General features: G+C 37.7%; 4 protein-coding genes and 1 long non-coding RNA gene across 7 annotated transcripts; 4 read left to right on the top strand and 1 right to left on the bottom strand.

Annotated features, from left to right (window-relative positions):
- The first annotated feature begins 226 nt into the window (after positions 1-226).
- On the top strand, positions 227-4,991 carry LOC147513382 (C-terminal binding protein AN-like). The gene is given in 8 exon segments (XM_086596421.1): positions 227-960; positions 1,342-1,504; positions 1,591-1,721; positions 2,279-2,317; positions 2,320-3,087; positions 3,201-3,248; positions 4,054-4,170; positions 4,419-4,991. Coding segments are annotated over 8 exon segments (1,962 nt in total). The 5' UTR covers positions 227-339; the 3' UTR covers positions 4,494-4,991.
- A 1,158-nt stretch (positions 4,992-6,149) lies between these two features.
- Positions 6,150-9,454, top strand: LOC147513381 (uncharacterized). Its single transcript, XM_086599538.1, has 7 exons — positions 6,150-6,396; positions 7,190-7,313; positions 7,478-7,558; positions 7,771-7,944; positions 8,070-8,174; positions 8,522-8,631; positions 9,127-9,454. Exons 3-7 carry the CDS (start codon positions 7,480-7,482, stop codon positions 9,205-9,207), a joined length of 549 nt encoding a protein of 182 aa, XP_086455664.1. The 5' UTR covers positions 6,150-6,396; positions 7,190-7,313; positions 7,478-7,479; the 3' UTR covers positions 9,208-9,454.
- Positions 9,455-10,688: 1,234 nt separating this feature from the next.
- Positions 10,689-15,100, top strand: LOC147513380 (protein REVEILLE 6-like). Of its 3 annotated transcripts, none has more exons than XM_086596418.1 (8): positions 10,689-11,081; positions 11,808-11,865; positions 12,239-12,362; positions 12,487-12,657; positions 12,930-13,052; positions 13,908-14,017; positions 14,421-14,480; positions 14,632-15,100. In XM_086596418.1, exons 1-8 carry the CDS (start codon positions 10,831-10,833, stop codon positions 14,647-14,649), a joined length of 915 nt encoding a protein of 304 aa, XP_086452544.1. In that variant the 5' UTR covers positions 10,689-10,830; the 3' UTR covers positions 14,650-15,100. The 3 variants fall into 3 exon arrangements, with proteins under 3 accessions (XP_086452544.1, XP_086452545.1, XP_086452542.1); XM_086596416.1 differs by having other exon boundaries at positions 10,696-11,081; positions 14,627-15,100; XM_086596419.1 differs by lacking the exon at positions 12,930-13,052 and having other exon boundaries at positions 10,690-11,081; positions 14,627-15,100.
- On the bottom strand, positions 15,091-20,965 carry LOC147513379 (RING/U-box superfamily protein). The gene is made up of 9 exons (XM_086596420.1): positions 20,026-20,965; positions 19,672-19,951; positions 19,483-19,584; positions 19,313-19,395; positions 19,110-19,226; positions 17,913-18,015; positions 17,115-17,826; positions 16,746-16,945; positions 15,091-16,645 (listed from the first exon to the last, which is right to left on the bottom strand). Exons 1-9 carry the CDS (start codon positions 20,142-20,144, stop codon positions 16,538-16,540), a joined length of 1,824 nt encoding a protein of 607 aa, XP_086452546.1. The 5' UTR covers positions 20,145-20,965; the 3' UTR covers positions 15,091-16,537.
- Positions 20,966-22,043: 1,078 nt separating this feature from the next.
- On the top strand, positions 22,044-22,726 carry LOC147513378 (uncharacterized). Its single transcript, XR_015217379.1, has 2 exons — positions 22,044-22,573; positions 22,673-22,726. It is a non-coding gene; the product is annotated as an uncharacterized LOC147513378 (long non-coding RNA).
- Positions 22,727-23,984: the final 1,258 nt, after the last annotated feature.

The following is a 23,984-nucleotide window of genomic DNA, read 5'->3' as shown; positions in this document are numbered from 1 at the left end:
TTTGTTGTTTTTGGATGGTCCAATCACAAACTATGATTTCCATTGCCACTCCGTCAGCAAGGATTTTAAGGAAAGTGCAGACACAAGATAGGAATGAAATGCCCAATTTTTGGATGGACTAACAGATGTAACGTAACGGAGGCCTATAAACTAGCCCAAACTCATACAGACAGCGTGATCTAGAGTTCTGGACCTTCCACCTGAGTGTATTATGAAAAGCACAGGAAATTAAATTAAAGAGAGGGAAAAAGAAAACATCCCCAAATCTAATCCAATCCAGCAGTAAAGGAAGATCTAGCCTCTTTATTATAGTAGTACCCATAGCAGCCAACATAAAAAATGAGGAAGGACAATTTAAACAGTACAACCACCAAAACCCCAACCCCAATCCTAATGTCTCACCCTAATAATAATACAAAACCTTCGCCACTCCCATTAGTCGTATCTCTAAACTGCCTAGAAGAATGTAATCTCGAACAAGAAACCCTCGATGGAATCGCAACCGTTGAACACATTGGTCTTAACCGTCTAACGGACGGTCGGATCGAATCCGCGTCAGCTATTCTCCTTCACTCACTAGCATTTCTCCCACGCGCCGCTCAACGCCGGCTTCAGCCATGGCAAATTATTCTCTGCCTCGGCTCATCCGACCGGTCCGTAGACACAGCTCTCGCTTCGGATCTTGGGCTTCGTCTCGTTCACGTGGATACATCACGTGCGGAAGAGATCGCTGATACTGTTATGGCTTTGTTTCTTGGCTTGTTGAGACGGACTCATTTACTTTCTCATCATGCTTTTTCTGCTTCGGGTTGGCTTGGTTCTGTTCAGCCTCTTTGTCGTGGGATGAGAAGGTGTAGGGGTCTTGTTTTGGGGATTGTTGGAAGGTCTGCTTCTGCTAAGTCTCTGGCTACTAGGAGCTTGGCGTTTAAAATGAGCGTGCTTTACTTTGATGTTCCCGAGGTATTCCAATGTACACTTAAATGTTATTGTGTTAGATTAAATACTTTGTAATGTATAGTGGAACCTTGATGTTTACCGGCTCTGAAATGCCGGGCTGTATTGGCATTTCAAGAATGCATATTTATGTTAAACGTAGTTGCCTACAGAAGTGCATTTTGAATATTGAGTCCAAGAATGTTACCGGTTTACCTAGGTAGGAAGCTGTTATGCTCTATGCAGATATCAGAGGGATTGATATTAATAGAAGATGATTATCTGGATAGATTTTGGTCTTTATTTGCTTATCTGAATTTGAGGATATATTTTTAACTTATTATTTTATTCTTAAAGTAATTCACTGTTTCTGCCCTGTACTCATATTTGATTGGGTTTTCCGTGTAGGGGAAAGCAATCAGGCCTCCTACCATGTTTCCTCCTGCTGCAAGAAGAATGGACACACTGAATGATTTACTTGCGGCAAGTGACCTTATTTCACTCCATTGTACTTTATCAAATGAAACTGTTCAAATTATCAATGCAGATTGCTTGCAGCACATAAAACCAGGTAGGTACCATATTTTAAAACATTTACATCCTTGAAACTTCTTATGATTACTCTTTGTATCTAAAGGTGAAGTCTGTTGTTTACAGGTGCATTTTTAGTGAACACTGGTAGTAGTCAGCTGTTAGATGATTGTGCTCTGAAGCAACTTCTGATTGATGGAACTATTGCTGGTTGTGCGTTGGATGGTGCTGAAGGGCCACAATGGATGGAAGCATGGGTATGAGCATTTTCCTTAGGGTACGAGTTGTAATCTTGAATGCATGTGTTTATTTAGGCCTGAATCCATTCCTTAAGTTCTGATGAGTATTTATTTTTATTAAGATCAATTAGTAGATCACAGCTAACACAAAGTAAACAGAAAAACAAAGAGCCAAGTTTACTGTGAGTCTTATTTGTTTTCTACTTGGTGTTTATGTACCAACTTCCATCTAGAATTCTTTGATTTCATCGTTTAAATAGCCAGAGATTCCCTTTCTACTGGTTGCATGAATTGCTAAGGGATAAAATAAAAAAGAATTGAAAGAGAAGAAAGGCGAGAAAGGAAAAAAGAAAAGAAAGTAGAGCTCGTGCCACAGAAGCAGATATATATTACTTTCCATCTTGTGCTTTAATTATGCTCAAATGAATTTTGACATTTCAAATACATTGTGTTGGCACCAGTTATATATTGCATTTGCCTTATGGTATGCAGATTTTTACAGGAATCTACCTATTAATTTTCTGATTCACTACAATTTTGGGTGGAGCTTGATCTAATTGTAACTTAACCTTCAGGTGAAAGAGATGCGAAATGTGCTAATTTTACCTCGTGAGTCGCGGATTATAGTGAAGAAGTATGGATGGACATAAGAGAGAAAGCTATTTCAATATTGAAAATGTTTTTTCTCGATGGGGCTATCCCGGCAAATGCTACCTCTGATGAAGAAGATGCAGTAAGTGATATTGGATATGAGGATGGACAATCTGAGAAACTGGACAAAGAGAGTCCTTTGCAGGGTTGTGATGTTGAGATGTGGAAAGATGATATTCAATTAAGTTCAGACAACAGCAAAAAGAAAGGCATTTATGAACCAAAAGAGTCCTATATACAGCCTCAAGGGTCAGGTGTGTCTCAAACAACTGTTGTTCAGTCCGAGGGAAGCCATAGCAGATCAGGCAAGAAGGCTAAGAAAAAGCATGCTCGACGTAGGTCGCAACAAAAGTTGGATGAACCATCTGTATTAGAAAAAGACAGAAACATTGCTTCACCACGAGAAGATGATACTGCAGTGAGCGGCACAGATCAAGTGCTAAGTTCCAGTTCTCGTTTTGCTTCCCCAGAAGATTCTAGAAGTAGGAAAACCTCCATTGAATCTGCCCAAGAATCAACTTCTGAGCAGCACACAAAGTTGAGCATTAGAGTTGGTAGAAAGTCTGCTGAGGTACTAAAAGACGGGTTTGTTATAGCATTACATGCAAGTGATCGATCTGCATTACACGTATCAAGGCGAAGGGTTATTGGTGGTGGTTGGTTTCTTGATACCATGTCAAATGTAACAAAAAGGGATCCTGCAGCACAATTTCTTGTTTCTTTTAGAAGCAAGGTATGATACCTTTTTTTGTATCATGTTCTGTATCATCAATTGTTACAACGTTTACTTGAATGTATTATTTGTGCTGCAAATTTTTATATGCTTACACAATACATTTTCTATAGGATACTTTTGGATTGCGATCATTTGTGGCCGGTGGAAAATTGTTGCAGGTATTTCTTATTCTAACTAGGCTTGCTTCTAATTTGGTTTTCTATGGGAAATTTTAAGTTGTTGTTTTTCCCCCTCGCTTGTTTGCAAAAGTCTGCTAGATGATATTAAAATTTTGAAAAGTCAGTTTTATATACTCTCTGAACAGTCTGGCACTCTAGCTGCTAGCTAGAATTATTAAAACCTCTCTATCCCGCATCCCTCTTTTTGGAGCATTAATCTGTAACCCTTCTTAGAGGGTATGAGCAGTATATAGTAATGTTGTTACAGAAAAAAATTATTTATCATTTCTCACTAGGCACAATATTAGTTATCCCGATGCAGGTAATATCTGAGCTGATGCTCCATGAGTTTGTTGAGTATCTATTGGAAACCAGTAGGACGTTCTTTTGTTTTCTGAAAATATCATAGTGGAAATGGTAAAGATATTCCGTAGTCACGAGGAACCCTATCCTAAGTGAGGCTTCAAACGACAAATATGTTTGATTTAACAACTTGATGTGGCAACCATATTGCGCAGAGACTGATGTTGATCGATTGCTAAAAGTGAAGGAGTCTTTTCAAATATATGATTTTAATTGTTTGTTTTATCAAAAGAAAATGTGCACAAGATACTATCTTTTGGTTAAAAAGAATTTCAAATATTGCATGTATGTTCCATAATTCTGTAAGTATCTGCGTATTTATAATCCATCGGAAGTCATCTATCTCTCTTGATCTGACAATTCTTGACGGTAGCCCTAATCACTAAAGTTTCTATGTGAAATGTTGGTATTGTGTCGGTCAACCTTCGTTTGATTTTTTCAGATAAATCGAAGGATGGAATTTGTATTTGCCAGTCATAGCTTTGATGTTTGGGAGAGTTGGGTGTTAGAAGGTTCTTTGCTGGAGGAATGTAGACTTGTAAACTGCAAGAATCCCCTGGTAAGTCAATGGTTTTACTATAACATTGTTTTACTTTGAATCCAGGTTCACGCTTCCCATATCTAAACCAATTAGTATTTTGCATGAACGAAATTCTAAAGTTGAATATTTGAATGGCTTATCAATAATTTTGTGAAGTGATCTTCTATTGAAAGCTAAGAATGATAACATTCTATACTATCAATTCAAGCAGATGATTTTCAGGAAAATCGTGCTTTACTTCTTACTCCTGTTGCTTTCTAATGCAGGCTGTATTACATGTGCGCATTGAGATTCTAGCTTCCGTAGATGATGAAGATGGAGTTGCTCGATGGATTGATTAGGTGGTGTAACAATTAGAAGCTTGAGACTGGAGTTACACCTCACGTTTCTCCCCGAATTTGGGATGAAATTAGCTCAGTCAACTTGTAAAGGATCCAGTTTTGATGATTAAAGTATGGGAATCCGTGGCGTGGGCTTTAGCGTATCTGTTTTTCCTTGGGTTCTTTGTTATTCAGATAACAATTTGAATGTAGGCTTTCTTGCACAACAGGACTTAGTGATCAATCCTGATGTTTGCTTATGTTACGTCCAATTGTTTAAAGGGCTTTCGTTGTACCCTTTGTTTTGTTGTCTATTGTTGTTGCATGAATTTGTATTGCAATTCTTTCATGTTTAAGATAATATGTTTGGCATCCTTTGTCGAGTAATCAGAATTGTCGGTATCTGACTTGTCAATGACTGTTCTAGTTGCTACTCCAATCATACTTTCTGGATGTATTAATTTGCATTTGCTGGTTGGATTTGAAAGTTCAGATATCAGTAAACTGTATTTTCCGTCAGCTACATTTTGTTAAACCTTTTAGGGTAATGTTAATGGCCACTTGGCCAGTTGGGCCACTCAGCTGCAAAATGCAATGAAAGTTGTCAAGTAAAAAGCTGGAGGTGTCTAATTAGTTCAGTTCTTGACAAAGCCACTGTTGAAAGACCTGTATAGAAAAGATCACTACCTATGTGATTCAATTAAACATGACGAATTGTTTTCAAAATCGAAAAAATTGAGTATCCCAAATTCTCTTGTCAAGGAATATTTTTCCTAAGAGAAAAATGAAGTTCACATTTCTTAATCCTAGGTAACATTAATAGTATTTTCAAAATGGAAATTAAAGGAAGAGGAAGAAAATAATAGTTTATCTAGAACTATGTTTTAGTAGTACTGAACACTGATCATCCCTGCTTTACTGCCTGTACTCAGTAGTACGCTGGTACTGGGGTACAAATCAAAAATTAATTATTTCTGAAGTAAGTAGTGCCAAGCATGTGTTACCACTTACCAGTTTTTGTTGTTAGATGAAGAATATTTTCAGCACAATTCTGTTGGCATAATTCTCTTACTTGAAGGTCAAGAATGGTCCAGCATAATTAGACTACAGAGGTTTAAGAGTCAACATTTACAACGGTAAATTCTAATAATCAAGCAACCTTTCACCTCCATTCTGCATGGATTCTCGACCTTGGCTCAATTACTCCATACACACACCAACAACGCCAACACCAAACAATGTAGCGAGAAAGACTCGAAAGCCTTATACTCTCACCAAAGAGAAAGAATATTGGACGGATTTAGAACACGACAAGTTCGTTGAAGCTGTTGAACTGTATGTTGTAGCTTCCTTCTCATTATTATAATTTTTTTTATATCAATATGGTTACTTATATCTTGTTGAACTTGTTGTTGCTCAAAGCCTCATAGAGGCTTTCTTATTCATCTTCTCCGAACTGGGTTTCTTTGGTTTTTCATCAGATTCCTGTAAAAGGTGATGAAAATATTGTTGCTTCTTTACTGTAATAAAATTACTCTAAAAAATTTCCTGCTCATCAATATTGTTCTTGAGTTGAGAAATTGTTAGTTTTGTACCAAATGGCATTGCTTAAAACAGTTATTCTCTTCTTTTCTTAGGTACTGAAAATCAAATGCATTTGGTACTGTAAAAAAAAACATGTTAATGTAAAAGCAAATGCAGATGAAATATGTAAAACCAAACCATCTTATTTCTGTCTTTGAATTAAAACATGAGCAATTTTGTAATTCTTTTGATCATTGTCTACTTCTTATTTATTTTTTTGCTGAATTCCATCAATCTTGGAAGAGACTTTGTACACTGATTCTTCCTTTGGTTCTCTTACAGGTTTGGTCGTGATTGGAGAAAGATTGCAGCGTTTGTTGGGAAAAAGACAGCTAAACAGGTGATATTAAACAATTTCACCAATATGCATAAAGCCCTGTACATGAGATAGGCCAAACCCCCTATGAAACGGGTCAATCATGTAGACTCGAGTCATTGCTTATGCCTGGCAATCATATTTAAGCCCCCTTATATCTTCGAATCTCTTGAAACACAATCGGTTAATCTGGTTCTTTCTGTTGATGCCAATTATTTAAACCATTCAAATATCGATGGGATACAGGACACCTTGTCTTGGGATTTCCATATTTGTGTCTTCATTGGGAATTCAGATTCCATCATACTGTTATTAAGGCTGTTATTTTCTTTGATCTTGGAACTTTTGATTATACATTTTACCCGAGGTTTTTCCCTCTGTAGTGCCTTTCCGAGGGCAAATTGATATGTACGTGGGCCAAACACTATCTCTTTGTACTTGACATGTTTTCTTGTAGGAAGGAAATCTTGTTTTAACAATAAAAAGAAAATTGATTTTTCCACTATCCGAATTTGCATTAGTATTTTGATGAGGAAAGTACTTCACATCCAAGTATCTCTTTCTTTGTTAAAATACACACTTGTTTTAACTGTTTAACATGATGACTGGAGAGAATGAATTACTAATCATGCCTTCCGTATGGTCCTGTCAGTTCCTCAGATTGAAATAGAAATATGTGTGCGCTGATAGCCTCTATTTCAACTATGGAACTACTTCCGTCTGAGAAATATATTGATTCATTTGTATATCTATATATTTTTAGTTTTTTTATTTGTTTAGTTTATGCAGTTTAGTGGCTAAGGCTAATCTTTTGCAGATTAACAGCCATGCCCAGAAACATTTCAAGAAGATTAAAAAGGATGGGACAAATGAATATATACCACCCCCTAGGCCAAAAAAGAAGGCAGCTCATCCTTATCCTCGGAAAGCCATTCAAAATGGTTAGAAAGATTTATGGTTTATGTGTGCATGTGTGTTTTATACTTTTAAATACCTTTATGTTTCACTTGATTCTCTGAATGTAAAGGGAAAATTTAAAAAGAAACCAGAGATTTTTTTCTCTTATACTTCAATAAAGGACAGTGCCTGTTCTCTTAATTTGCAGCGATGGGAGCACTCCAATCTTCATCCCCTATACTTGAACTGGGATGTGTTGTTAAGCCAGATTCATCATCACTACAAACAGGTTCGATTGCAGTTCCAGTTGTATCTTCGTCAGTTCATGATTCTGTACCACCAGTTAATATGTCACATGTGACCACAGGTTTAGTTCTTACTTAATTGACACTGACCAGTTGGTGTACCACCAGTTTTCGTTTCACTTAATTCTCATGATATGAAAACAAAAGAGGAATAACAAAAAAACTGATTTTTTCTTTAACTTTAATAAAATGGCAGTGCCTATTCTCTCACAAGCTATGGGAGCATTTCAATTTTCCTCTATTCTTGAACCGGGATACGATCTTAGACCAGATTCTTCGTCACTGCAAATAGATTCTATTGCAGTTCCAGTAGTGTCTTCATTGGCTCATGATTCTGTACCAGCAGTTGGTGTATCACATATGGAGACAGGTTTAGTTCTTACTTTGCTCATTAATGACAGTTCAAGTTTGTTTCTCATTAGAAGAACCAGATCTCTCTCTCTCTCTTCAAAGAAATATACACTTCTCGTTTAACACCTAATATAGGATCTGCAGGGGCTACCATAGTTCAAAACTGTTGCGGTAGCATGGACAGCACACCAACGGCGTGTTTAACTCATATAATGGCTGATATGGAGAATCAAACCTCTCCACTAAGAGGTAACCTCTATACGAAATTGATTTTTGGAAGGCAAAGAATCTTAACTAAACAAAAAATGCGATGCTTTAATAAATTATTCAATCCATTGACTTGCTCACTTCTATGGACAGCCTCAATTCTAAAAAAATACTTTTATAGTATTTTCACGAATTCAAAGATATGATAAACTGACCAAAGGATCATATCAACTCTTATTGACTTTGTTTTCATGTTAGTGAATCACAAACCTACTATGTCTATGCCTTGGAGAAGTTCAAATGTCTTTTTTTTTTTTGGCTGGTTAGGTTTCTAGTTTGTTCCAACAATGCCTGTTTGCTTGCATTTAATTACTAATTTGTTGCTGCAGGTACGCCAGATTTTGCTGAGGTCTGTCGCTATATAGGTAGTGTCTTTGATCCAAACAGCTGCGATCACTTCCAGAAGCTAGAGGAGATGGATCCGATTGATTTTGAAGCTGTATGTCTTTTAAGGAACTCATACTTTCACAGTAGTAGCATACTAGCATGTATGTAGTGATGTATAGTTGATTTAATAGGAAACCTTTTATCCCTATTCTTAGTTTACTTGGCATTGAGTTTACAAGTGTGAAAGCACCCGATCAACTAAAGGGGTGGGAAATATGTCCCCCTACTAGGAGGCCATGAAATTACCAATGCATTTGAATGTCCTGCTTTTTTGAAATCTATTAGTACTGTTTTGTTCGTAATTTTGTTGCAGAACTCTTACCATTTACCAATAAAAATTAAATTAGGCATAAAACAGTTTGGCATTTGATGGTGAAATTATTGAATTTACGTGACCAAATTTTGTGTAAAATGAAATTGGTCTGTACGTGCTTGACTCTATACTCTATAGTGTGACATCAGATCCTTGGATGCAGATAGAACTAACTTGTAAAATAATTTGGTATTCCTTGAGATGTTCATTATTCTTGCTTTGAGTCTTTGACAGGCGTTGCTGTTTATGGACAACATCTGTAGCAATTTATTGAGCCCTGATTTCGAGGATCATTTTAATGCCTTATTGAACTGATTGCGCAGTTCACTTGTCGTAATGTCTTATTGTAATACTGAAGTCTTGTGTATCCACCTTATTTGGCCTTGCGTTTCAGATAAGTAAAAATATGGAAATTGTATCTGCAAAATTGCAAGTCAGAGCACTGATGTTTGGAAAAGTCAGATGGAAGTTTATTTTCTGGAGAACCATGGGGTTGTTAATAGCGAATTCTGGGCAAGTCCATTGTTTCACCATGGAAGTCTTCAATTTTACAAAATTTATAAGATGCGCCAAACATTTTCCTCTCATAATTAATTGTTAAACAAGAACAATGATTGTGTGCAAAAAAATAAAAAGGTTTATGAACAAAACATTGACGTTATAATTAAAAGTGTGTATTACTGCGCTCTAAGAAAAAAGCTAAGGAATTTTCTTGTTGAAAATATTTTTGAAAGGAAGATTTTCTGTCTTGGTCTCATAGACTAACAGGAAGTAAAGAAATCATCACTGATCCAAAATGGTTTACTGTTGCTTATCTGTGTAATGCGGTGGCGGAGTAGGTACTACCGTACTAATAATTCAGTCACACTGACAATCATCAGAATATCAAAGTTCTGCTTCTATGTTGTGATTGGTCCTGGTTTTTTCCCACAGGGTGCATTTTATGTATGAAGTAGGATTCTAGCCTCTGTAGAGTGTAGACTATGATACTGGAGTTGCTTGGTGGTGTAAGAATGAGAAGATTGACACACTTTGACCGCGTTTCAATTCCTTGAACTTGGGCAGAAATTATCTGAGTCAACTTGTAGAGCCTTCAGTTTTGCTTACTGAAATATGAGAATCTACAGGGTGGGCTTGGTGTATATAATCGATACTGGCGTTTGCTCTTTTGATGGTTGAACACAGTGTAGTGTATTGCTTGATTTGCTTCTGCTATTGCATGGATTTGCTTCTTTATAGTCTTTAGCTTATAATACCATTCTTTTGCTAATTATGCCCTGCTTCTCTAATCTCTCTCTGCCTCTGTTGCATGGGTACGCTCTAATTTCTGCTGTATCGTGTACACGGGTACGGACACGGACACCCGGACACAAGCAAAACAGTATCCTAATTCTCAGATCTCGCTGTGTCCAAATCGTCGTACCCGTGTCCAAACCAGACACTTACCCATGCAACACATCTACCTGCCATAGAGCATAGAAGCACTTTTTAATGAAAGAATATATATGAGAATAAAGTTTCAAATGTTCCATTAACACACGAGGACAGAGGACTGCATCTCAAAGACAGGAAAATTTAGACATTTGATCATGGCTTTGGGTACCACAGTTGCTCCCAAGTCCCGTCGACCAAATTGCATTTTGAATGAGCTAAAAAGTAGTCCACCAATCACTAGTCAGCTGTAACAGGACTCGTGAACCAAAATTTTCTTGTACAAATGGTCAACTCTGGTAAAAATAGTGTACGAGAGAGGACGTGTGGACTAAGTGAGTGACCAGTCAAAGTTAACAGTAGGAGTACCGGTAAATTTTTTGTTAAAAAGAAGGATGCTGTAATTGCAGCCACACTCCCCACTTCTTCTTTTCCTCCATCAAACCAAAACCAGAGAAACATTCAAACAACACAGACACACAAGACACACATAATAACCAAAAGCATATGGTGTCTGTGAATCCAAACCACCCATCAGAAGGAGGTTTCTTTATAGATCCTTCTATCACCATGTCTGCTTCTTTACCTGGTCTCAATTCTCCCCCTACAACAACAACAACAACTACAACTACTACTACTACTACAACTGGTTCGTTAGATGATTTATCAAAGAAGACTAGAAAGCCATACACTATTACCAAGTCTAGAGAAAGTTGGACTGAACAAGAGCATGACAAGTTCCTTGAAGCTCTTCAACTGTATGTCTATACTCATTCATTTGTTGGTTTTTTCAATCTGGGGCTTGTTTATTTCTTCTTATTTTGATTTGGTTTTGGTAAATTTATATTCTTTTGTTGATTTCATGTCATGGTTATTGATTGTATTGTTGTTTACTTTTCTTCAATTCTGATATTATGTTGTTTGAATTTGGGGTCTCAATTTAAAGTGGAAGTTTGAAGTTTGAACTGTTTGACTTGTTAGTTCTCCTACTCATATTGAGTTTTGTCTAATCCAGTAATCCTGGGCTACATATGTCCCTTAGAGTTTACCGGGTGTGAGAGCACAGTAAATATCTTCTATCTCAGTTATTCTTGATGAGATATCTCGTAAGAAAGGTATAGAAATAAATGAGCTGAAATAAGGTCAAATTATTTGGAAAAAAAAGCAGGTTTGGAGAGAGTTAAAAAGATGTTTTAGGGCGGACATATATGCTTTCAGTTCTCACACATTGCTAACCGGGTGTTCGGCGCACCTCGACTAATCCCAGAGCCCTGGTTGGAAATTTAACCGGGTACTGCCTCGCCAGTGGCCTTGAGGGGAAACGAACTAGTGACGACCATTGGGGAGCAAACCCAAGGCCGGACCAGTATATAAACATTGAGATCATCAATCTCTTTGTACAAAAGAACTACATCATTTCTAATTTTCTTACTCCATTACTAGTTTATGAGATATTATTGATACAAATTTCACTCCTTTTGTAGTTTTGATCGTGACTGGAAAAAGATCGAAGCGTTTGTTGGGTCGAAGACAGTTATTCAGGTAATTAATTTTACTTTTTAAATTTCTATTAGTGTAAAACTTCATAGACACATCTGGCATGTTACATTTATCGACATATACTTTGTTAATATTTGAAGGGAGAATATATTCAAAACGGGTTTAAAAAACACTTTAGACTTTTGAATCATCATTTATAAATACTGAAAATTATGATTTTCTTATCATCCCTCTAATGACAGTCCTGTCTGCACAATAGAACATAGTAGAAAGGTATATACATGCATCTCAGCTATTTCTAATGTGGAACTTATTCCATCATTAGAAAATTGGTTTCCAAGATGATCAGTAAGGTAGATTTTTGTAGCCGCTGTTTCTTTTTTGTGTTCCAGATGTTAAAGGGTAATCTTTGCAGATACGTAGCCATGCACAGAAGTACTTCATAAAGGTACAGAAGAATGGGACGAGTGAACATGTACCACCTCCTCGGCCAAAGAGGAAGGCAGCTCATCCATATCCACAGAAAGCCATAAAAAATGGTAAGCCAATTATTTTGCGACCATGTGTTTCTTTTTAACCTTCATGTCAGTTGTTTTAAATAATTTGGAAAGGAATTAGAAGAAATCAGAAGATTTGTTTTCTAATAATTCACTAATATTGCAGCACCTGTGCTCTCACAAGTGATAGGTGCAGTTCAATCTTCATCTGCTATGCTTGAACCTGGATTTGTTATGCGGCCAGATTCATCAACCATGCTTAGAAATTCTACTACTAGTCCTGCTGTATCTTCATGGGCTCCTAATTCTATACCACCAGTATCACATGTGACAAAAGGTTTACCCTCACCTATTTGCTCAATCTTGATTTGTTTAAAGCCTATAAGTTGGTTTCCGAAACGAAGAACTAGAGATCCATTTTATTTTATTTTTTGATTGGCAAGCCTGTTGTTAAACGAGATCAATAACTCATTGATGCTGGCAGTTTGAATCCCATACCTCTAGTATCATCACCAAAAGGTTTTAACAACTTTGCTAGTTAGCACCTGCAACTAGAGATACATTAATCAAACAGTCCCCCTTATTTTATATTAATTGATTTTAAGCCAGATGATTTGGGGTCTGCTGGGCCTGCTGTTGTGGCTAACTGTTGCAGTAGCACAGAAAGCACACCAAGGGCTTGCCCAATTCGTGAAACAACTGATAAAGGGAATCATGCTCCATCACTAAGAGGTGAGGACTATATTTTTCGATATTGGCGTTTCCAGGGGAAAAAATCTATCAAATAGTATATGCTCAGAAATATGATCAAACCAGTAGCTTCACTTCTATCCACTGCTGTTCCATTACATGTTAGAGCAAAGTACACCTCCCTTATTATGATTTTGACGTTTCGAATAATATTCTGGTTCAAACTGACACATGCATTGGATCCATCACTCCTATTTGTTGCCTTTACTTTTAAAGTGCAAAGCAGAGTAGGATGTCCATGAGAAGTTTCTTTCATGTTTATCAAGATAATTGGACAAAGACAATGTATGCTTTTAGGAGTGTCCATTTTAAATGAACAGAAAACTGAGGGTCAGTTTCTGAGTACAGACCATGCCAGCTTGCCAGGTTTTTAAGCGAGTCAAATCCCAATTTCTTAACTTTCATCAGTACATCTCACCATACACAAATGAGCAAATGAAAATAAGATTTGGATGCTTATCCATGCTCATGGTTTGATCTTACAGAACTAGCAAAAGAAGCTGGATAGGTTATAGCTGCCCTTCATAACTAAACCACTGTGTCGAGTTTGCTCATCTGATATTTTCTGATATTCAGTAGTCAAAATTTTAGCCTAGTCTAAAATGGCTCAAGATTTCTGACTTATTAGGTGTATATCATTAATTCGTAATGGATATGTATCTGAAGAAAAAAGATAAGTATATGAAAGAATTCTAATATCTTTGTTTTGTTGATTTTTTATACTATAATAAGTATCATTATTGTGAACTTTTTTTCGTTATCTTGTTTACAACGCATTCATGTACCTGTGAGGCCCCCTTACTTTTGTATGTCCAATACTGACTTTCATTTCTGCAGTTATACCAGATTTTGCTCAGGTGTATGGCTTCATTGGAAGTGTCTTTGATCCAAACAGAAGTGGCCACTTGCAGAAGCTAAAGCAGATGGATCCGATTGATGTTGAAACTGTATGTCTCATGCCAAATTTCTATCGGTTTGATCATAAGAGATTAGAAAGTTGGTTCGTGTAGTATCTTATACAGTTATACTTGTACAGTTATACTTGATATGTTCCTTTTAGATGATCTTTGAGGTTAATAGTTAAACTGTATGTATCCAACCACAGTCATCTCTGCAATTAAAGTCGTTTAGTGATGAAAACTTTCTTCAAAGCTAGTGAACAGATCTGCCACTTGATCTCAAGATTGGTGCAATTAATTGAGGTTCCTTTGTCATCGACGAAGTTCCAACCCATGTGTCTTTGATTTTGCAATGGATGTTTGGATCCTGAAATAGAGATATAGCTAACTTGCCATCAAAGTATAATTTTGCAGCTCCATCCTGACCTTAATTATGTATCTACATTGACAGGTGCTGTTGTTGATGAGAAACCTCTCTATCAATTTATCAAGCCCTGATTTTGAGGACCATGTAAGCGCCTCAATAGACTGATGCTCTCTCTCTCTCCCTCTCTCTCTCTCTCTCTCATGTAGTTAATTGATAGCAAGGAGTTGAAACAACAATCTCAACCGTTTTCTCTTTCTATTATTATGTATTTATAGTTGAATTTGATGCAGAGAAGGTTGCTCTCATCTTATGATGTTGATTCTGAAAAGACTGAAGCAAGTGGTGCAAATAATATTGGTGTGTGCCGATCAACCTGAGAAGGTGCCGCATACGTCCACATAGGGAAAGAGAAACAGGAAGTCGATCAACTACAACAGTAAAGTTATATGCCTGTTCTTCACATTCCTCAGAATTTGCACTGAACCTTTACTGACTGTCCTGTAAAATGCTGGGACAATGAAAAATGATCTGTGTTCAGGAAACCAAACCATGTGTGGATATGAGGTGTGAATATGTTGTGTAAATGACGTACCAACAGTTTGACTTAAATTCTAGTAAGGAGTGTTTGAGCAATACGTTTTGTTTACTCAGGGAGGTTAGATTTCCTGTAGAGAGAGAGTGTGTAACCTGAGATGTATAATCACTGTATAAGTTTTGTGGTTATCGTCTCAATAACCAGTTAATAAATCCTATATTTCTTTTTTTTTTTTTTTTTTCCGATAATTGCCTAATTGTATTCATTCACAGATAAAAACATTACATTCAGGACAACAAGTTGAAAGCAAAAAAAACAAGGATGTAATCAGTACAACTGTAACAAACAAGAGCACTAAAAATCCTGTCTTCTCAACATAAGCTCCACCAAATCCAAACACCCAACAGCAGCAACAAAACCACATTGGAAACCTCATCTTCTTCTCCAGACCAGCTTCAAACTTGCTTGTACATCCACCGTGTTGGATCTCCCAGAGTAAAGACTCGAAAGTCTTCAAATTCAAATCACACAGTATAAAACTCCACGACAAAGGCGGCAGATTGGCAATTCCAAAAAAGAACGCCCCACCTTAATAAATGAGCGGTGGCCTGACCAAGGTACCCAAACCAACAATCCGGAGAGGGGTAGATTTAGGGAGAGAGCCATGGCTTTGGACAAACAAAATTTAAAGCCAAACCAGAAATTCGGACTCAAGGGGCTGAACCCATGACATTGACGCCGATTGAGAGATGCTAGACCTAGAAGAATCAGCTTGAACCAAACACCACCAACAGAACACCCACAAAAACCTAGATCTGGCTTATTTATGGTCTTCATACAAAATAAGATCTGCAAAAAACGGAGAACCCAGATCTCAAGAAACTGAATAGCAAGACCAGTGCCGATCTTCCAAAGGGTTAGAGAAACCCCTACATACAAACAAAGAAGACGAAAAAAGAGAAGTTTTTTTTCTTTTTCTTCTTCTTCTTCTTCATCACTTCCATCTAAAGTAATCTAAGAGGGAGTAACCCTATATTTCTTCTTTCTACATCTTCCTTTTGTTTCCTCTGAAAGCTAGAATAGCAATTGTTGCCACTGGATCGAGTGGCAGTAAATTTTCTTTGGACTAGTAGTTCTTATGAATAATCAAAAACTTTTTCACCGCTACAACTTTTGTTTATGACTTCATATAGTACCTCCATAAATTGTTTCTTATATTACGTCTATAGTGAGACAGAAACTATTACGTCCTTGGATAAACTACCTAGAAAATAACATAAAATGCACAGGCTATAGTTGAAAATTTTCATGCGTTGTAAGAACTTATTATATAGTAGCAAGTTTACTTCAAATTCGTGTTCGCCCCCAAGTATTTTATTTTGATGGTGATTACCCCAAGTCCAGTACATAGGCAAAAAAAACACAATTATATTTAGGATACAGCTGTTGGAACAACCCGCTTTGGACTCCTATTTGCATCAAAAGGACTGTAACACCAATTCATAGATGCATAAGAAAGTGCACCTCGCACTCTAGCGCTGTGCATCCTTCAGTACAAAAGACATCTTTGCTTCTCATATCATTCTAATTATGATCAACAAAGTAAATCGATGAAAAAAGCATCCTCAGTTTGCCACGAGATGAGGATTATAACAGTTCACGATTGTCAAAATCTGTCTGCTTTTGCAAAAAAGTGGTCTATTAGCTTGCAACCTTGTGACTGCTTGGAGCCATTCTGGCATCGCTTTGGCGCGAATGAACTATCCTTGACGTCCTGAAAAAACAAAAAACAAACACAACCAACCACTTTGTAAATTGAAGATTGAGAGTAGACTCACTAAAGCTGAATAAATGAGTAAATGACAAGGACTCACTCGCTGGTCCAGAGATCTCAAGATTTTAATTCTACCACCTCTTCCATCAGCTCCAACAGCAATCAGATCGCCCGTACCTGTACCAGATCCTTGCATGGATGATGATATTGATGCATTTCTTTGGGTACGTTTGCACCATTTTCCCAAATGCCAGTTTGCGCCATCAGGTCCCAAAAGGCCACCAACAAAACATTGATCTCCTGTGATTTTCGTGCGTTCAGGAGAGACAGATTAATGCACATTCTCAATTGAGCAAAATAAAGTTAAAGTTTAAGAAGATAGTAACTGATTCCTCAAGTGTTCTTTTAAATTATAAATATCATGGAATTGTTCCCACTTCACAATGGAAGTTGTAGTTATGAGAAATACCTGGTTGGGGAGTTGGCACAGGACTTGACACCTCTTTTCTAATGTGAATAGCTGGAATCTCTGTAATTTCCTCAACACTTGATTCTTCCCCAACTGAACTTGGATTGTCGATTTGCACCACATCATCATCCATATCATCAATTACAGTATTGCGGATGTTATTCTTATTCTTAGTAGCACTACTAGGAGCAGAGAGCCCAGAAGAATTGCTTCTTCCATTTCTCAATGTTTCCATATTAGCAAGAGGAACTCTTGTCTCTGGCACGCTGGACTTCTTGGCAACTATATCCTCGAAACAGTTTCTGGTTTGAGCTTTTAAGATAGTAGAAGCATGTTTACCAGCAGGCTGGCGAGGCTCAGAGCTACTATCATCCATCAGAAAATCTGAATCTTCCTCTATATCAACGCCAATTACATCTTTATTTTTCTTGCAACTACTTAGATCCAAATCTTTGTGAAAATTGATGTTACCATTGTTCCTAAACACAGTAGGGTGATTTGTCAGACCACCACTTTGATTTGATTTCATCACAGGTTCAACAGAATGCTCTGTTTGAACTACTGAAGCATCATCTCTTGAGATGCACGGAGCATTAGATTTGATGCCATTCAGATTACCTACTTTACCAGAGGTTCTGCTAGAAGCTTTCAAAGACCTTAAGGCTTCATTATCTCTTCCTTCAACAGCTAACTCAAGTTCTTTCACTCTCGTCTGATTAAGAAAGAAAACAAAATACTTCTAGTTAAACAGGTAATGAAGCAACAAATATTTTTCTAAGGGTCTTGAGATGGATCTACCTCTAGTTTCTTCCTTTTCTCCTTAGCCTTTTTAAGCTTTTCAAGAGCAAGAGATTTTTCTTTGCCCTCCATTTTGCACTGTGACGTCAACTCCCTGTAATGTCTGCATAAGCCAATGCACAAAAGGATAAAATTATTACATGCAAGTAGACCAAATATACGGCAGTGGCATACCACCACTGACACGAATTATAACAAGAAATTAAGCGACGCTCTGCACAGTAACGGATAGGGAACCAACAAGAAGAAAATGGATTTCAACGAAAATGTCTAACCAAAATAGGGGAAAAAGTTGTGCTAACTAAATAGATGCTTAACCAATTCGTTTTCTCCCACACAATTACATTATTTGTGGTCTCAGAATTACATTACATATCAATTTCATGATACTATAAATCTCCATGTGCTTATATTGTTGGTCGAAAAGTATAGGTTAAAATTAAGTATAACTACATCCACAGTGAAACAATTGACCAACCTACCACTATTGTACTCAAACAGAAGTCATGGAAGGTCAGACGAGCTGGTTCAAGATTTGAAATTAGGTCCATCTTTCTTTGTCTTTGCAAGAGATGTTCATAAACTCAAATATCGTACATGAAGTTAACTACAGTGTTTGTGACCTATAACCGTCCACTTATTCTGCACAACTCAAAACTAATACCCCACTGGCACGGCATAACATCCAACCTTTCCTACAAAACAGAAAACACTCTAGTTGACATGCTTGCCAGCTTTTACTAAATTCTCTTATATACTAGCTTAGGGTTCTAGATATGGAAAGGGTCCGACAAACACATTTAGTTGGCTACTGTGGTCCTGGTGAATGAGTTTGCAAAAACAATTTGCTATGGATATTAAGTGCAGAATGTATTCAAGATAACGAACCTGTAGACCTCAACATTTAGTTCTAAATGTTCTAGTTTTGATGACTTTTAATGGCCACGTATCCTCTAAAATTTAAAATCACTAGTTCCATGTGCTCAATGGATGTGAGTAAATGGTTCATAATTCAGTAGAAATCAAATACTATATCAACTAGAAGATTATGGGGGATCCTCCTACTTACTTAGCTTAATCGTGCCCAACAATAATTCGTGAATGCATAAACTTCATCCAAACCAGATGACACAATCTGCAACACTTTTTTTCATTTTTTTTGTGGTCAAAGTAAAATAGAACAGTAAGACATCTTACTTCTGACATAGAAGTAGCGACTTCGTTAGAGCATATACTGCATCTTTGCTATAAGGTCCATGTCCAAGTGAAGCAAGTTTCATAATATCTGCTTCCTCCAGATTCACATCAGCTACCCTACATCACCAACCTTAAAATTCTAATCAAGCAATAAAACAACATCAAGCAAAGAAACACAAAAAACCATTTTTAGTTTCTCATACAATTTAAGTACAGAAAGCTCCTTAGCTAGTGCCATGTTCATTTCTTGAAGCCTCGAACACTCCGACATTGTTTTAACAAGTTCCTAAATCCCATAACCATAAATTATGTTATCACACTGATCCAATAATCTGTTAGCATTGATATAGAAAGAAATATAAGTATTACGTGCCCTCAGTTTCAATCGAAGTGATGCTATAGTAGATGTTCTCTCCTTCAAAGCTTCAATTTTCAGTGCAGATTCTTTCTTTAATTTCTCCTTACAATTACAAAGCTGTACTAATCCAAAAAACACAAAAAACATCATTTTTTTTTTTTTTATACATTTCAATTAATTTTAAATTGATCAAAAACCAAATACCTCTTCATTAACTTGTTTAAGATTCTGTTCTTGATCTTCAAAAGCAGTATTAAGAGCAGAAAGTTTCCCCTTAAACTTATTAACTTCTCTAAGCATAAAAACAGGATCTTTATCATCTCCACCACCCAATAATCCTTCTGATGGTTTCTGAGTGGAGTCGTTTGCATCGCCAATTGACTGGAAATAAAGACGGGCCACATTAGCTTTACTACATTTCTGCTTACATACAGGACAAGTACATTTCTTCGCATTGGAACAATACTCTAGCCATTGTTGAAGACTGTAAACAAAAAAGAAATTAGTCAAAGATTCAATCTTGAAAACATAAATGTGTAGAGAGAGAGAGAGATAAACCAGAGTTCATGAAAGACGTGGCCGCAAATGTTGATGGATTGAAGGTCTTCGATTAATGGTTTGAGATCTTCGTAGCAAATGGAACATATTGTTTTGCCGAAGTTTGTACTGCCATTCATTTCTCCTCTTCGATGGAATGGGATTTTGTTATTTGATTTTATTTCAGTGGTTTAACTTTGTTTTTATATATAGAAAGGGCGGCAATTTGAAATACTGAATTTCTTAAGCGGGAAAGATGTTGAAGTTTCAGGCTTTGTCGCAATTTGAATCCCGATATTCGGGCATTTTGTATTATGTTAAACTGCCAGTCAAAATGACACGGAATGTTTCAGTTTTCCACTTTTCCAGGAATGTACCGTGTACTGAGTACTGACTTGTCGATTTGTCTACTTTAGGAGAGATGAAAGTATCTTACAACCAAACTTGAGAGTATTATAGAAGTACAATATGTGCTGAGGAAGCTCCGACTGTTCCTCAACAGTCATGGCGTCATGGGAACATGGCAGATACCTGCTCCTATTGTGGACTTGTTGGTGCAGGGAAATATGCATATCTCATGGAGAACGAATCTGTGAAAGGGAAATATGGACTTGTGAGCATCTGCAGCTTTGGCTGTTTTATAACATCATCCTTATAGACGTAACCATCTGGCAGCCCATATGCACTATTTTCTCCAACAGATGCTGAGCAACAAGAACTTCCTGCACCTACCACCTTTGCTAAGGATGGAAAGAGACACTAAGATGTATAAAAAGAGGTCAAAGGTCTATTTTCTACAATGATATCAATGCTTGAAATCTGGATTATATTACCTGATTCACCATGGAGACCACACAAGCCCATGCACTCTTATCAAATGTTCGAAGATCCTGTTCTGGTTAATGGTTATCAGGTACTGTTATGCGGCCTCTGGTTGGGCTTCAATGTCGTATGAACCTCTACATGACATGCTCTAGCAGTACCCCCTAATGTCTTATTAGATTCTCACATGTTCTGGTAGTTTCTATTTTGAGTTTCAGAAGTTTTTTTAAAAATAAATCTGTGTGGATTATTGTACATCTATTCTCTATTCTACACTGTAATGAGGCGTTGGCAAGCGAGCCATTTGCCGTGGCAAATTCCGTTCGCACCAATTCAGACGATTTTACCCTCAATTTCTATTTTAAAATACAAAAAAGTCAGCTAAATATAAATGTAATAGTTGTTTTATTTAGGGGCTAAAAGGTAAAAAATGAAACTTACTTTATTGATGGCGTGGCCAACTTTTTGATTGAGATGTCTCTATCAATACAAACTATTGGACGATTCTGTCCCTATTTTACATCTTCAATTACAAACTATAATTGTTTTTATATTATTTTAATATTTGTTATGTTTTAGGGGCAAAAATGTATTGAGAATTTTTTTGAAAAATTGGTCAATGCAAATTGTGGCAGAGTGGCGTAGCCACGTGCTCAAAACTAGTTATTATTATTAGTGTGATTTTCTTGCTTTGTCTCGGTAGTTTCAAATCGTACGTCGTTCAGTTCGGCAGTTCCATCCAAGACCTGCAGTCTGCCAAGTGGTGACAAATATTTATTCTATACCGAAGGCTTTCGTGGTCGATGGTTGAATAATTTTTCATTTTCATTACGAATTCTTAGGTTATATCTTTTGCACAAAGCCATGTGGTGGTTTGGTTTGTGGGCATGCTTCGTTACTAGAGGAGGTGTCATGGGCTACATATCCAGTATGGTCTGCCTTGTTGGAGCCATGATATCTCGTAGCACGATAAGTATAACGACTACACTAGGCATTTTAATCCAAAGTTAGGGGGTTGGTTGTCATGGGATACCCCAACCCAAAACACACGAGTGGGCACACACAATAGATTTGGTTATTGGCAATATGTTCTGCAGTGAACAAACAAAAAAATCAAACCCCAAAACACACACACTCAAACACAAAAGATGTCCAAACAGGTTCTGCGGTGTATACACTAGATGATTTATAATAAGCGTAACATTATTTGGTTAGTAGATTGATTTGGATTTTTGGCTTCCTTGTATAGTTTAATGATTTTCATCCAGGGCTTTTTTAGTTAGAGGGTTATAACAGAACCGAACAACTGTGATTAGTGATTAATGGTTATCTGAAGTTGCAGTCTCTAACAAAATTTCTTATAAGTTAATACTTGTGGATACCTGGTGACAACTGACAAGGTGGAAGGGAGCTTGTGTCTCAGTGCATGTATGGAGCCAATTTCACAGAAGATTTAGTAGCCAAATGGTGCCTTAAAGGACTAAAGCACTATGGTAATATGGTCCGAGCTGTTACGTGACAAAAGAGTTACTTTTCATACCCAGATATGGTATATTTTCGGTTGCCCTGTAGATGTGTAATTGTGTATGTTTAATGTACTTGTTCTAGTAATTATTAGAGTGTCGATCCCAAAGGCGTTGGATGCTATGTCGCTACTATAGCCAGACCTTGACTTACTACGAAATGCATGGATGGTTTGTGTTGGGTGGTAAATTTGGAAGTGATCTCCCTTACATCATGTGAAGAGGTGGTAGCCCTTTTTTCTTTTTTGTTGTTGTTGTCTTTTTTTTTTGCCGTTTTTTGTTTTTCAGTTAACTAATATTTTGTTGATGTATTATTTATGTAGAGGACAAACTCTGGGCCTAGGGCGCGACAATAGAAAATTAAGGTTACCTCTCTAGTCGTTTTGTAGTATGCTTGATAATAGTTGTCATGAAACCAATGCGTGCTGGGGGCTTAAGCACTATCTCCAGGACCTCGTGGAAGCTGGTCATATTAAACAGTACACCAATATTCTTGACGGTGACTTGCGCCATAAACTCATGGCTCGCCGAGTACGCAGTTGATCTCCGCCTCGCCGTAACCATCAAGAGTTTCAAGCTCGCCCTCACAGCAGAGGACATCCCAGAGGCCGTTCTCGCCACGAGCGAAGACAACACTCGTCAGATCGTGACAATGCTAGAACCATTCATATGATTACCTTCCCCGATGATTCCGTAACCTCCTCCAGCGAGAAAAGATGTCGTGTCGGCGCTCTTCAGGAAGTGTATCATTTTACTTTCCAGGCAGCACACGCTCCGCGCAGCTCAGGTCGCAATTCAGGAGATATCATTTTCACAGAGGCCGACCTCAACAAGGTCTGCCTCCCTCACAACGACGCACTGGTCATCCACGTCAAGATTAGCGACTGGACAGTGAAGCACGTCCCGATCGACCCTGGGAGTTCGTGCGACATTTTATTCTATCACACCATTCAAGAAATGAGTTTACCCAAGTCAGTTATTATAGATCTGATTGCTCCCCTTTATGGGTTCAATGGCTCCAGGGCCGACCCCGTCGGTGACATCATACTCCCAGTATCGGTAGGGTCTAAAGAAGACAAAGTCAGCTGCAATACACGCTTCAGCGTTATGGACATCAAGTCGTCCTATAATGACATACTAGGTCGACGGTGGATACATCAAATGCAAGCCCTACCGTCAACCTTGCATCAAGTTCTCCGTTTCCCAGGCCCCAGAGGAATGATGGAGCTGCACAGCAATCAACTGGAAGCGTATCATTGTAACCAAATCCTGTCAGCAAGTAGGACCGCTAGTGGACCAATCCACACAACCAACGAGCCCACCAGTTATACAATGGCCAAAGACCTGATTGCCGAGGTCAAAGCCAACGCATCAGAACAACACGCTGGGGGATTCAGCAAGAAGATTCAGTCGTCTGTTTCAACTCCAGAAGTCAGCCCAACCATTGTTGATCCACCAGGACAGATCCCAGAAGTCACGTCAGTTGTTGTCAAAACAGCAGTCAAGACCCCAGAAGTCACCTCCACTGTTGTTGCCCTACCAGTTAGCATCCCAACAGTCGCGCCGCCATGTGTCGCGCAACAAATATCAATTTCGAAAGTCACTCCAGACCTTGTTGTCATGATCACAGAGGCC

This window comes from Coptis chinensis, chromosome 3 (assembly GCF_015680905.1).
Source record: "Coptis chinensis isolate HL-2020 chromosome 3, ASM1568090v1, whole genome shotgun sequence".
NCBI lineage: Eukaryota > Viridiplantae > Streptophyta > Magnoliopsida > Ranunculales > Ranunculaceae > Coptis > Coptis chinensis.
This window is presented reverse-complemented; position numbering and strand designations above follow the sequence as displayed.